Source organism: Cibotium barometz, chromosome 51, assembly GCF_041138505.1.
Source record: "Cibotium barometz isolate CiBa-2024 chromosome 51, ASM4113850v1, whole genome shotgun sequence".
Taxonomy (NCBI): Eukaryota; Viridiplantae; Streptophyta; class Polypodiopsida; order Cyatheales; family Cibotiaceae; genus Cibotium; species Cibotium barometz.
This window is the reverse complement of record NC_141096.1, coordinates 25,738,476-25,753,373: the sequence shown is the minus strand read 5'-3', so window position 1 is coordinate 25,753,373 and position 14,898 is coordinate 25,738,476. Positions and strand designations below refer to the sequence as shown.

General features: G+C 42.8%; 1 protein-coding gene across 1 annotated transcript in view; it reads right to left on the bottom strand.

The window, feature by feature from the left end:
• Window positions 1-287: 287 nt before the first annotated feature.
• LOC147609470 (polypyrimidine tract-binding protein homolog 1-like) overlaps window positions 288-14,898 on the bottom strand; it is a 35,104-nt gene continuing 20,493 nt past the window's right edge. Inside the window, exons 6-10 of the mRNA XM_086787440.1 lie at window positions 1,930-1,984; window positions 1,433-1,537; window positions 1,250-1,331; window positions 1,031-1,143; window positions 288-934 (exon numbers count right to left, since the gene is read on the bottom strand). Coding sequence (XP_086643566.1) covers window positions 503-934; window positions 1,031-1,143; window positions 1,250-1,331; window positions 1,433-1,537; window positions 1,930-1,984 — 787 coding nt within the window. The 3' untranslated portion in view covers window positions 288-502. The remainder of the gene's footprint in view (window positions 935-1,030; window positions 1,144-1,249; window positions 1,332-1,432; window positions 1,538-1,929; window positions 1,985-14,898) is intronic.

Genomic DNA, 14,898 nt, shown 5'->3' with positions numbered 1-14,898 from the left:
TCCCACTGATGTCCCTTACGGCCCAAAGCCTGTATGGCAGGCACAAAACCAGGCATCAAGGGTCTTTCCACAAACGGTGGTGGGAATGGTCAAATATGGCATTAAAAGAATGGTAATTTAGTTGATATTTTCTCAGGAGTTTTGTGTAGGCCTGCCATGCAGGTTGAATGGACCTGGTCTGCAAGTACTGCCCTTAAAAATCAATGAAACAGTTGAGGATGAAATTGTACAAGTCACCAAACCTGGACAAATGCTGCTGGGAGTCACAAAGTTAAACATTGAATATGTTTTTATCACCAAAAAAACAACTAAACGCTACTCCTCTTATTGAACACAAAATGCTCAAGTCTCAAGCGAATGGTACGGAAGTCAATACAGGTAGCAGCTCTCATGCAAGACAACTGGATTCCTGCTCTAACCCACTGCAACAAATACATGTATTCATCTCCAGTGCTACCCCTCGTTTGCCCTTGCTTGACTTCATCTGGAGCTAAGAACCCTTTTACACATGAAAAGGTCGAGAATCACTCCTGGACTGAGGTCCAGAGTGCAATGGCGGGTGTTGGCCATACTGCTGTATGGCAGCATTTGGAGCTGGGGGGCCATGTTGAGGCCAATGTCCAGCTGCAGTTAAAAGGCCATGTGGAGGTGGTCCATACGAAGGGCCACTTTGATAAGGTAACATGCCACCAATAGACCCTGCAGGCGAGTGTGGAACCCCATACACATTTCTTGGACCTTGTCCATTAGGCATGCCCTGGCTTAAGGCCGCCTGTGGTGACTCATATGATGGTGGACGGATCCCACCAGCAAACTGGGTTCCAGGAAAGTTTGTGGACATTGTCAGGCCGCCATACGTGGAAGTAAGAGGCTGCTGACCAAGCAGCAATGGCTGGTTAGGAATTGTGTTGTCTCTGCTTCTTTCAGTGTTGCCCTGGCCAGTAACAACGCAACTTCAAATGTTCTGAGAGAATTCATCCACAACAGCTCAGCATATGATAAACAAGCTTACTTCAGAACATATAGTTACCTTTACATTGAGATCCGTATGACGAGAATATGAGAGATGAAGCTTGCAGTAACCACCTTCATATATGCAATGACCTTCCAATGCTTCTTTTGCTGTCACTGCAATGGCAACATCTGAAAGACAACAGAATCGGTGTCACTGCAGCTCCTATTTAACTATGTCATACATCTAACTGGTAGGGTTGCCCACAGCACACCACATGAAACATGGAAACCTTACCAGCATACTGCACCAAAGCTTGCAACCCTGCATTTTTCTCAAACATCGCTATCTTCTGGACCGTGCCGAATGCAGCAAAAATCTACCACCATTCAGACCACATCAAAAACATTCAACTTCGCATCCGATACACAGAAATACATGGGATCCATACCAAGTGCAAAACCCCATTTGTCAACCTACCGTTTGGAGGACTTCAATGGTCACAGCATACTGCATGTTCTCTATTGATGCCAGCAGCACATTGCTTTCCGGCTCTTTCTTCTTTCCATCTGGTCCCACAGCAAACTAGTGAAGCCCAAACAGTCGAAAAAAACGTAAACTAGTGAGAACTTCAAATAACCCATATAAAAAAATTTGATATGATTGGCAGGCCTTCGTTGGTACCCATGGCGAGAGAAAAATAGAGATGATGATGATGATGATAAACATCCGTAGAGGTCAAATATGGCCCATTGGAGGGAAAGATAATGTGTGCAGTGCGCGCAAGCACGAGACAGAGAGAGGATGTGGGGGGGGGGGGGGGGGGGGGGGGAACTAAATAAGAATATCTTATTTTAGCTAAATTTTTTATGCTATTCCTGAGAGTAAAATACGAACTATAGCTGGGACCTGCCTCTGTGTAAAAGGCAAATTATAATGTGTGCGGAGTGTAGAACCTTATAATAATATTTGATTACCTGCCCACCATCTATAGCAGAAGGTGCCACTGGCAAGAGGGTATTTGTGTAATCTCTGCATTCAAAAAAAAAATAGCCCAACAAGTTATTAAAAGCATTCAGCGTGACTATTCCCACAACACAAGATAAGGTTCAAGAGGACATGATTTCCATTAAGATGAAGCTCACATTTCATTGTTTGAAACCATGTCAAGCACATCCTTAAATATGGTTGGATCCACATAAAACAACCTACATGTGCTTTCCCATGTGATTCATAAAGTACTCCACACGACTCATCCCCTTTGTGCTTTACACGTGACTTGACCAAGGCTGAATTCAACCTTTGGCTCTTGAAACTTAGAAGTTAGAACACACATACAACAATACAACTCAATTGTGTCAAAGATGATTAAAAATTTCAAAGGAAATTATCAATTTAAGGGCTTTAATACCAGCTGGTTTCAATTTGACACCTTTTTATCACTTGTGGAGAAGATGATTAAAAATTTCAAAGGAAATTATCAATTTAAGGGCTTTAATACCAGCTGGTTTCAATTTGACACCTTTTTGCATAGGACCATCACTTGTGGAGAAGAAAGAAAGCTTGGCACTTGAACAAGCTCTTCTACCTTGGAGCCTTGGAAGCTCTCGACATGGCTGCTTGGCTGGTGAAACTACTGACAGCCTGTCATGGCGTTGATGACTGCAGCAGACTGCAGTCAGAAGGGATGGCCTTAACTGCAAAGGGGGGGAAAGGAACCTGAACTTCGAAATAACAGTTGAGCTGCTGGTCTTTGAAGAGGACACTCATTTCAACGTTTGTAGAGATGAGATGTCAAATCCCCAAGGATCTCCTCGTGATTGTTCCTGGTACGAGACTCGAATCCTGCAAACAAACGAATAAACAACAAGGGGGTGCAGGCCTGACTCACCTCCCAACCATGACAGCCGTGGGCAAGCCCACAGTCTTGGCTGTCCCCACCGAGCCACGAGCTGAGCTAACTAGATTGAAGTACCGACCAATCTCCTCCTCGTGACGTCCCATACCGCCACGAAGCTACCCTCGCGGGCCTCAAGATTGCTGCCGGCCTCGGCTGCATAAAGCAGGTGCACGTCTGCACTCGATCCAGGCTCCAAGACCATAGAGCTCTCACAAACTCGCGAGACACTCTATATCTCAATAACTAACCTTGGCCACCCTTTTATAGGCTCTTGGCCAGTCATCGGGCATCCACACTTGGGCTGCCTGCATACTTGGGTGCCCGCCCGTTAGTATATCCCTAACTCAGCTCGTCAATCAGCCTGCCTAGCTCCAAGCTTCCCCAAACCTCGAAGCTAGTCTTGCGTGCGTGTAGCACACAGTAGATACACACTGTGCACATAACATGCTCCCCTTCCTCTAAGAGCTCACTCTTGAGCTCACTAAAAAGCCAGGGTAATCTCTCTGAAGAGTAGTCAATGTCTCCCATGTAGCGTCCTCCTCAACACGATCCTTCCACTCGATCTTATATTCCGTGATAAGCATATTACGCAATCTTCTTTCACGAAATCCAAGAATCTTTTCAGGTTCGTGCGGAACAAATGTCTTGTCCTCGACATCTATAATTTCTTGAGGAGTAACTAACTGATCTGTTCCACCCAGTACTTCCTTAAGTCTACTGACATGAAATACAAGATGAACTTTCACATGAGAAGGCAAATCCAATTCATATGCAACTGAACCAATCCTTTGTGTAATACGAAATAGTCCACAGTATCTAGGGAATAATTTCGGAGATCGACCTGTCCGTAAAGTCTCGGAATCTTTCGAAACTCGCAAATACACCATCGTTCCTTCAGAGAACTCTCTGGGTGAACGATGTCTATTAGAATAAAATTTGTCTCCGTCTTGAGCACTTCTAATAGATTCCTTCGCAACTTGTAACATTTCCTGCATATCTTGCAAAAAATTACATGCTGCATCAAGCTGAAGTACTGAGAATCCTACTGTAACAGGTGATCTAGGTTGAAAACCATACATAAGTATGACAGGACTAAAACCTGTACTCGTATGCTTAGTACTATTATATGCAAATTCTAACATAGGTCCCATGGACTCTGTCTTTTGGATACATATGCTCAAAGCATATCCTCCAAAATCTGATTCACTCTTTCAGTCTGGCCATCAGATTGAGGATGATCAAAGGAACTCAAATTCAAAGTTGTTTTCAACTTCTCAAAAACAAGTTTCCAAAAATCACTCGTAAACTTGGAGTCCCTATCACTGACTATGTGCTGCGGTAATCCGTACAGTCTAATCAATTGCTCGATAAACTGTCGTGCTAATTACGTAGCTGTAATAGTCTTCCGGGTCGGTAAAAATCTAGCCATTTTTGTCAAGCGATCTACCACAACCCGAATAGAATCGTGGCCTTGATGTGTTCTTGGTAATCCAGTAATAAAATCCATGGAAATACTTTCCCATTTATTACCTGGGATTTGCACAGGATGCAACAACCCAGCCTGTCTAAAGCGTTCAGCTTTATTTTCCTGACAAATTTGACACTTGAGAACATAATCTTCTACATACCCTTTCATCTTTGGCCAATAAAAAGTGTGTTTCACTAACGATAGTGTCCTGTGTACCCCAAGGTGTCCAGCAGAAGGGGCGTCGTGACACTCCTTAAGAATCTTGGACCTAATGTCCGGGATCTATGGTACACAAATTTTGTCATTACGGAATAGTAAACCATTCCAAATCATCCACTGGCCTCCTGCAGCCTGAATGCTAGACTGCTCAGTCATTGAGTCTTGGTCAATCAATGAGCTCCCGTCCCAGATCTTCTGCCAAAATGGACCAAAATAACTATCAGTCCTGCAAAGCCCTCTCAATGACTGAAATAAGTCAATAGAAATCTCGATGAACGACAACAAATTCACCTCCCTAATTCGACTAAGCGCATCTGCAACACTATTCATGGACCCTTTCCGATAACAGATCTCAAAATCAAAATCTTGCATTAACTCCGCCCAACGAGCTTTCCTTCCTCTCAAATCATCCGCATCACACACATACTTGATTGACTGATGATCAGTCAATACCACAAACTTGGAGCCATATAAATAATGTCTCCAAACCTTGAGAGCATGAATCACAGCATAAAGCTCCTTCTCAAGGGTTGGCCAACAAGATTGAGTGTCGTCTAGCTTTTTACTTTCAAAAGCAACCGGTCTACCATCTTGAAATAGAGCAGCCCCGATAGCATAGTCACTGGCATCAATTTCAAGAACATAAGGCCGACTAGGATCAAGTAATGCTAAGATAGGTGCTTCCTTGACTTTATCTTTCAAAAGTCTGAAGGCCATATCCAAATCGTCATTCCAAGTGATAGGCTGATTTGACTTACGTCCACGACCTTTCAATAAGTCGGTCATCGATAGTGTGAGCTGAGAGTACTCCCGCACAGATTTCCGAAGAAAAACTACAAAACCGAGAAAAGAACGAAGTTGTTTCACTGTTCGCGGTATAGGCCAGTCCAGAACCTTCTAAACTCGGTCATAGTCAATGCTCAATCCATCTCGAGTGATCTTGTGTCCCAAGTAAATAATTTCTGTCATAAAGAACTCACATTTACTTAATTTAGCATATAGGCGATCTGTCTTAAAATAGATAAGACAATCGTGAGGTGTCTGACATGATCCTCAAGAGTACGACTATATATCAAAATATCATCTAAGAACACCACCACAAATTTCCCCAAATGTTCACAAAAAAGATCGTTCATCATTTGCTGGAAAGTGGCTGGAGCATTGGTTAACCCAAAAGGTAATACGAGAAACTCGTAATGGCCATACCTAGTCCGAAAGGCGGTTCTTTCGACATGCCTTTCATGAATACGTATCTGGTGATAGCCAGTACGTAAATCGATCTTCGTGAAATATTTCGCTCCTGCTAACCGGTCAATCAGGTCATCTGATCTAGGGAGAGGATAACGGTTCTTAGCTTGTTCAATCTCTTGTAATCTATACACATTCTCCAGGTATTGTCCTTCTTTCTCCTAAGCAACACAGGTGCACTCCAAGGTGATTTACTTGGACGGATTTGACCCATCCTCAAATAATCTTCGAGTTGTTTAGCCAACTCATCTTTCTCAGCTTGGCTCATCCTATAAGGTGGATACTGACACGATGAGCACCAGGGATCAAGTCAATACGATGATCTACTGCCCGTTCAGGTGGTAAATCCGATGGCAGTTCCTTAGAAAATACGTCTTGAAACGAATCAAGTATCTTCTGTAATTCTTTATGTCACTATTTGGGCATTCTCTGCGCTTCAGGCCTATGGACGAGTTCTGTAGGATGGACTGGCATCTTATGGTTGGGGACTTATGTCTACACCGAGAGCCAGTAGGCTGGATATATGGGTTGGGATTGTGTATCTGCGCCCAAATCCAGAGTGTGGTACCACGGACTACAAGCTAAATGAATAGGGAGACTGTTCAATGCATCCTTGCATAACATGTTTGCAAGTTAAAAATCCTGTCTTTGCATGAACTATTTGATTGCATGCAAGATTTGTTTGTGTAGTTCACATGTAGGGGACGCCCTCTTGTGAACCGTGCGAGTGAAACTGTATTCTGACCTCGTTTGTGGGCTGTAGACAGGTGGTAAGTACACCACTTTACTCTTTTATGAGTTAAAGCAATGTATTCTTTGTTTTGCAGGTCCACACTTTAATAAGTGTGTCCGCCCAAGTTATAAGTGAGATTGGGCGTCCACACTTCATTAAAGCTCGGGCGGACAAACTATAAGTAAGAATAGACTAGAATTCCCTTCCGGTCGGCTAGGCGAGTGTCCAGGCACCCTTCCCACTAAATTTGTGTGGAAAAGGGATGGCTATGGACTGGGTGGCAGTATGAGGACCTGCCACCATGCTATTACTCATTTTGAAAATTACCTCTCTCTACACTCTCTCTCTAGAAATAGGCGCCCCCCTTCAAGAGAGCCTATTTTTGTTATTCTCTCTAACTTTTTGCTTGGGGAGAGTGCTGATTTTCATTCCCTCTTGCTCCCAACTCCAATGGAAAGCTTGAAGATTCTTCCTTTCACAGTTAAGCCTCCAGTTGCTCACCTTTTCACTCTATCTCTCTCTTCTAAATGAATATGGAGTCTCCTAACCATTCTACCGCCCCCAAATTCTGCTGAAACCCTAATTTTCAGAAACCCTAATTCTGCAGAAACCCTAATTTCAGAAACCCTAATTTTGGAGGAAACCATACCAAGCTGTGCCCCTTACTCATAGGCATCTAAAGAGCCCAAAATGCCCAATTTTGGACTCATATAACCTGCTTAAAACCCTAAAAATCAGAAACCCTAATTTCAGCCGGAAGTGGAAAACGGTCACATTCAAGCTGTAGTTCGTCCGCACGGAGGTGGAGCTCGACATTGATCGTCCAATACTTGGTAAGAGCATTTTGCAAGCAATTTTCAATTTGAGATTCGAATGCTTTGTCAATATGGTCTCCTATGTCTCGGTCCTGGCACACACATGTGTATGTGTATGGATGCCAGTGGAGCATAGCTGCGTTTGACAAGCTTCAAGGAATCAAGGAACGAAGCTACTCTCAAGTGAAGCTATGGATTCCATCGTCTACGACAAATTTGTTTGCAATGCTGTTTTCATGATCATGGATGCACTTGAACAGTTTGGCATGTGAATGCCCGTGAGGCTTGTAACAGTTTTCCTTGATAATAAAATCTATTACAAGGGGGGGTCGGCCCTTTCCGGCCCTAGTGCAGTGTGCAAAAATAAAATTCAGCTTCTTACTCTATTGTGTTGCGCCATTTAAAATTGTTTAATTATGTTAATAGCTTAAGTGTTTGCCAAGATTGTGCTCAACCCCGACCGGGGGAATCTCATTGGTATCAGAGCCTAGGATCTTCCTCCTTTCTGTGTGGAAGACGGTCCTAATCTAGCTTACACTAGCTGTTAGCATTCTTAAGCATTATGGCGAGCCAAACAGGTACTTCACGGGATGTAAATCCAAGGAAGAGTACATATGTGAAGCCAAGAGGAGACAATGTGCATGATGATACTCAAATGCATGAACAATACACTGCTGAAAATGTTTTTCTTGGGTCACATGATGGTATTGCACATGCCGGACAGCCATCTTATGTTAGAAGGGAAGGAAATGCAACTCATGTATATATGGGACAGCCATCCCGAGGTAAGGAGAAGGCTATACAGAGTGATGCACATGATGCTATGCAGGCTGAAATTGCAGACCTCAAAAGGCAATTATGTATGATGCAAAAACAACTCAAGGATATGCATGAAGACTCACAGTCAAGGCATGTATCTCGTGTGTCAAAGCATTCTCCTTTTGTGAATGATGCATTGGAAAATGTTGCCATGGAATTGGGGGTTCAACCAAGAGATATGGCTGTCTCTTACCTCATGGGACAAGGTGATGTAGTTACTCGAAAGGAAGGAGGGCTTAGGTTTAAAAAGCCTCCTCTTATGAATCAACATGCAGCTGAAACATCAAAGCTTAAATCTATTGTGCGACAGGAAAGAGAAGAGGCGTCTGCTACCTCTCATCATGCCTCTACCGCACATGTTTCTCCTCCCCACAGGTCATCTATTAAAGCTCATGAAAGTCTTCTCAAGGAACCGACTCATAAATCAGCCCCTCCTCATGATGGAATTGAGCGATATGTTCCTACTAATGAAGCAAATAAACAACCAATCGAGAGAGATGAAGAGGAAACGCATCAACATAAGAAGAAGAAGACTAAAGAGTTTACTGCAGGTGACAAAACAGTTAAGTTTGAGTATTTTCATGGAGAATATGATTCTACCAAAGCTCTATCTTTTATCTCCCAATTTGAAATTGCTTTTCATGAGGGAGAATTTTCAGAATCATCAAAACTCAGACATGTGGGCATGTACATGAAAGGCACTGCTGCTCATTGGTGGTTGGCCGAGAAGCTTTCCGGCAACACCATTTCTACATGGGCTGAATTCAAACAAAAGTTTTATGATCAATTTTTGCCTCCAAATTTTACTCAGGATATATGCAGGAAGTGGGACAGGTTGGAGCAAAAAGAAGGGCAATCCATTACCTCTTACGTCTCCAAATTTTGGGAGGTATTAATGGAAGTGTTACCCTTCATGACCGTTACTGAAGAAGAAAAGAAGAGGAAATTTGAGTCAGGATTGCAACCCATCTTCCAAAGAGGACTACAAATCTATCCAAACCAAACTCTTCGTCAACTCATAAACTCGGTCTTGGCTTCCGAAGAGCTTAATGTCAAATGGGTGCAATCTAGAATTGACCAAAGCTTGGGCAAGGGTAAGGAGAAAGCTGGTTTTAATGTGCAAAAGGGTGGACAGCCCTTTAGAAGAGATTTCAAAGCCATGCACAAAGCTGAAAATTCAGATTTGAAGGATGTAAAGCCCCCTCAAAGAGCTGAAAATGCAAAAGAAAAGAAACCGTGGCAGAAAAAGGGTGTTTATGGCTTGACTCCTCAACAAAGGGTACAATACATTCGTGAAGGCAAATGCTTTAAATGCGGTAGTAAAGATCACATCTCTCCACAATGCCCTAACAAGAATAAGAAGCCAGAAGAGCCTAAAGTGCATGTCAACATGGTATATGATGTACAGGGCAACACGGGACATGCAAACATGCATAGAATGGTATGCAAAGCATGGGGACAACTAAAAGACCAGCCAGCTTTATTCATGTTTGATGACTGCTCCACTGACAACTTCATCTCCACTGATATGGCTGCTGCCTTGGGGATTGAAGTAGGTGACATGGGACCCGAAATTCATGCATGTTCAGCTTTTCTGGAAAAAGATGTGAAGGTTACACCCCTTATTGGAAAGCTGCGAATGCATATCCAAGGATACCTCGACCACGAGAACTTTCTCGTTGCCCCTCTTAGTGGATGTGATGTATTACTGGGAAAACCTTGGCATGCACGCCTTGAGCCTACCAAGAATTACAAGACCAACAAAATCACTTTTATGTATAAAGGTAGAGAGCATCGTTTAGATGCAGGTGTGTCGGGTGATACTATCCCCGTTGTATCTCATATACAAATCAATAAAGCAATGAAAAAGAGTGTTTCTTCGTACTTGGTTTTTGTACGTGATAATGTGGAACACAGTAATGTACATGTGGACACTCTTACTAAAGAGAGGCTGAAATTTTTAAGCGAATTCGGGGATTGTTTTGCTGACTCTTTACCTAATGTAATGCCTCCTTCACGGCCAGAAGATCACCGCATTGAATTAGTTCCAGGGAATTCACCTCCAAATAGGCCAGCATATCGTGTTAGTGCTTGCCAACAAGAAGAGATTATGAAACAAGTGGGTGAACTACTTGAGAAAGGCTTGGTGCGGCCTAGTTCTTCGCCATTTTGTTCACCCGTTCTTCTTGTACAAAAGAAAGACGGTTCATTCCGTATGTGTGTGGATTACAGGGCATTAAATAAGATTACCATCAAGAATCGGTTTCCCATACCGAGGATTGATGATATCTTGGACAAGCTGGATGGATCATCTTGTTTTAGTCGCATTGATCTTAAAAGCGGCTATCATCAAGTGCGAGTGATGCCACAGGATGTACATAAGACAGCATTTCGCACTTCTTTTGGTCTCTATGAGTATTTGGTTATGCCATTCGGTCTTACAAATGCCCCGGCTACTTTCAATCGCATGATGGACCGAATTTTCAGAAATCATAGAACTTTTACAGGTGTGTTCTTTGATGACATTCTTGTATTCTCCAAGAATGAGGAGGATCACAAAAAGCACTTAAGAGTGGTCTTTGAAGAACTAAGGCAGCATAAGCTTATGATCAACGCCAAAAAGAGTGAATTTTTCCTTTCAGAGATTCACTACTTGGGACACATAGTATCAAAGGATGGTGTACGAATGGATCCTGCAAAGATCCAAACCATCAAAGATTGGCCAGAACTTAAATCTATTCATGAAGTCCGAAGCTTTCTTGGTCTATGTTCATATTACAGGAGATTTATCTTTCACTTTGCAATGATTGCTTCGCCATTGCATGAACTCACCAAGAAACGTCCTATGTTTAAATGGACAGAGGTTGAGATTAATGCTTTCAATAAGCTCAAAAATGCCATTATCACAGGGCCAGTCTTAATCATTCCAGACTTGCAAAAGCCATTTGTGGTAGAATGTGATGCTTGTGGCAATTGCATTGGAGCCGTCTTAAATCAAGAAGGACATGCCATTGCATTTGAAAGCAGGAGATTGCAAAATGCTGAACTTACTCTTGATGTTTATCAGAAGGAATTATTGGCCGTCATTCATGCTCTCACAGTATGGAAACATTACTTATTGGGAGCTGAATTTGTTGTCAAAACTGATCACCAAAGTTTGCGGTACTTTCTTACGCAAACTAAACTCTCTGAGAAACAAATGAGAATGGCCAATTTTCTCTCAATGTTTCATTTTCAGATTTTGCATACTCCTGGCAAGAAAAATGTGGTAGCAGATGCATTGTCCAGAAAACCATATGTGGCTGCAATTTCGGTTGCTTCTCATCAAGACTTGTCTACTATGCGAGAAATGTACCATTTGGATGCTGATTTTTCAGATTTATGGGCTGATTTAATGACTGGTCATACACATGCTTCTTATGTGGTCAAAGATGGTTATATCATGAAGGATAACTGCTTATGTGTGGTTTCAAACATGAGACAAAAAGTTTTGGATGAATGTCATGCACCACCTTATGCAGGGCATAGAGGGATACTCCCTACTACTCAAATGATTGAGAGATACTTCTTTTGGCCAGGTATGAGGAAAGATATAGAAGCCTATGTACGTGCATGTGTCACCTGCCAAAAGGTAAAATTTGATAGGCAAAAGACTCCTGGTTTGCTTCAGCCTTTGCCTATTCCGGACCAGCCATGGGAAAGCATTGCAATGGATTTTATTATGGATTTGCCCCGCACCCCAAATGGCAATGATGCAATATGGACAATTGTGGACAGGTTTAGTAAACAAGCACATTTTCTACCTGTCAAAAAGACCATAAAACCAGAACATATGGTCAAAATTTTTCTGTCACAGGTATTTAAACACCATGGTATGCCCAAATCAATTGTGGGAGACAGGGATCCCCGAACAACAAGCCTCTTTTGGAGAGCTCTTTTTGATAACATGGGCACAAAGCTGAATTTTTCTTCAGCTTATCATCCTCAAACGGATGGACAAAGTGAAGCTGCAAATTCAGCTGTGTTGGATTTGCTTAAATGCTATGTGACAGATCAGAAATCTTCTTGGGAAAAGTATCTACCGCTTGTAGAATTTGCATACAATAATACGGTACATGCTTCTACAGGCAAGGCCCCATTTGAGATCATTTATGGCAAAGTGGTATTGCCACCTATCTTACGCACAAAAGATGAGATATTTGCTGCTGATGACTTTGTCAGGGACCTTGATATTGCCTTTTCACAAGTCCGGACAGCCATTGCACGCTCTCAAGCAAAGCATAAGAAAGCTGCCGACAAGCATAGAAGGCAATTGGACATTAAAGAGAATGACTTGGTATTGCTAAAATTTGAGAAAGCTAGACTCAGGAAGAGGTCTGGCAAGGAGAGAGCATGCCCAAAACTCTCTACCAGGTATTATGGACCCTTCAAGGTGATCAAGAAGATCAATGATGTGGCTTTTCGACTTGCTTTACCGGATCATTGGAAGATTCATAATGCATTCCATGTGAGCCTCTTGCGCAAATATGTGGGACCGGAACCTTTGGAACCGGTTATGGAAGATCCACCAGAGGTGGAAGAGCTGGAAGAGGTATTGCAGCCAGAGCAAATTGTGTTTCATAAGGAGCGAAAGTTTGCAGGTGGCAAACTCCAGAGGCGCTACCTTGTGAAATTCAAGAACTATTCTCCTATGGATGCAAAATGGATGGATGAAACATACTTCCAGGAGTATCCGCAGCTCCTCCAAGCATATTTGGAAGCATTTCAGTTGCGGTCAACTGTTTAGAAGCAGGGGAGGATGTCACTATTTGGGCATTCTCTGCGCTTCAGGCCTATGGACGAGTTCTGTAGGATGGACTGGCATCTTATGGTTGGGGACTTATGTCTACACCGAGAGCCAGTAGGCTGGATATATGGGTTGGGATTGTGTATCTGCGCCCAAATCCAGAGTGTGGTACCACGGACTACAAGCTAAATGAATAGGGAGACTGTTCAATGCATCCTTGCATAACATGTTTGCAAGTTAAAAATCCTGTCTTTGCATGAACTATTTGATTGCATGCAAGATTTGTTTGTGTAGTTCACATGTAGGGGACGCCCTCTTGTGAACCGTGCGAGTGAAACTGTATTCTGACCTCGTTTGTGGGCTGTAGACAGGTGGTAAGTACACCACTTTACTCTTTTATGAGTTAAAGCAATGTATTCTTTGTTTTGCAGGTCCACACTTTAATAAGTGTGTCCGCCCAAGTTATAAGTGAGATTGGGCGTCCACACTTCATTAAAGCTCGGGCGGACAAACTATCAGTAAGAATAGACTAGAATTCCCTTCCGGTCGGCTAGGCGAGTGTCCAGGCACCCTTCCCACTAAATTTGTGTGGAAAAGGGATGGCTATGGACTGGGTGGCAGTATGAGGACCTGCCACCATGCTATTACTCATTTTGAAAATTACCTCTCTCTACACTCTCTCTCTAGAAATAGGCGCCCCCCTTCAAGAGAGCCTATTTTTGTTATTCTCTCTAACTTTTTGCTTGGGGAGAGTGCTGATTTTCATTCCCTCTTGCTCCCAACTCCAATGGAAAGCTTGAAGATTCTTCCTTTCACAGTTAAGCCTCCAGTTGCTCACCTTTTCACTCTATCTCTCTCTTCTAAATGAATATGGAGTCTCCTAACCATTCTACCGCCCCCAAATTCTGCTGAAACCCTAATTTTCAGAAACCCTAATTCTGCAGAAACCCTAATTTCAGAAACCCTAATTTTGGAGGAAACCATACCAAGCTGTGCCCCTTACTCATAGGCATCTAAAGAGCCCAAAATGCCCAATTTTGGACTCATATAACCTGCTTAAAACCCTAAAAATCAGAAACCCTAATTTCAGCCGGAAGTGGAAAACGGTCACATTCAAGCTGTAGTTCGTCCGCACGGAGGTGGAGCTCGACATTGATCGTCCAATACTTGGTAAGAGCATTTTGCAAGCAATTTTCAATTTGAGATTCGAATGCTTTGACAATATGGTCTCCTATGTCTCGGTCCTGGCACACACATGTGTATGTGTATGGATGCCAGTGGAGCATAGCTGCGTTTGACAAGCTTCAAGGAATCAAGGAACGAAGCTACTCTCAAGTGAAGCTATGGATTCCATCGTCTACGACAAATTTGTTTGCAATGCTGTTTTCATGATCATGGATGCACTTGAACAGTTTGGCATGTGAATGCCCGTGAGGCTTGTAACAGTTTTCCTTGATAATAAAATCTATTACAAGGGGGGGTCGGCCCTTTCCGGCCCTAGTGCAGTGTGCAAAAATAAAATTCAGCTTCTTACTCTATTGTGTTGCGCCATTTAAAATTGTTTAATTATGTTAATAGCTTAAGTGTTTGCCAAGATTGTGCTCAACCCCGACCGGGGGAATCTCATTGGTATCAGAGCCTAGGATCTTCCTCCTTTCTGTGTGGAAGACGGTCCTAATCTAGCTTACACTAGCTGTTAGCATTCTTAAGCATTATGGCGAGCCAAACAGGTACTTCACGGGATGTAAATCCAAGGAAGAGTACATATGTGAAGCCAAGAGGAGACAATGTGCATGATGATACTCAAATGCATGAACAATACACTGCTGAAAATGTTTTTCTTGGGTCACATGATGGTATTGCACATGCCGGACAGCCATCTTATGTTAGAAGGGAAGGAAATGCAACTCATGTATATATGGGACAGCCATCCCGAGGTAAGGAGAAGGCTATACAGA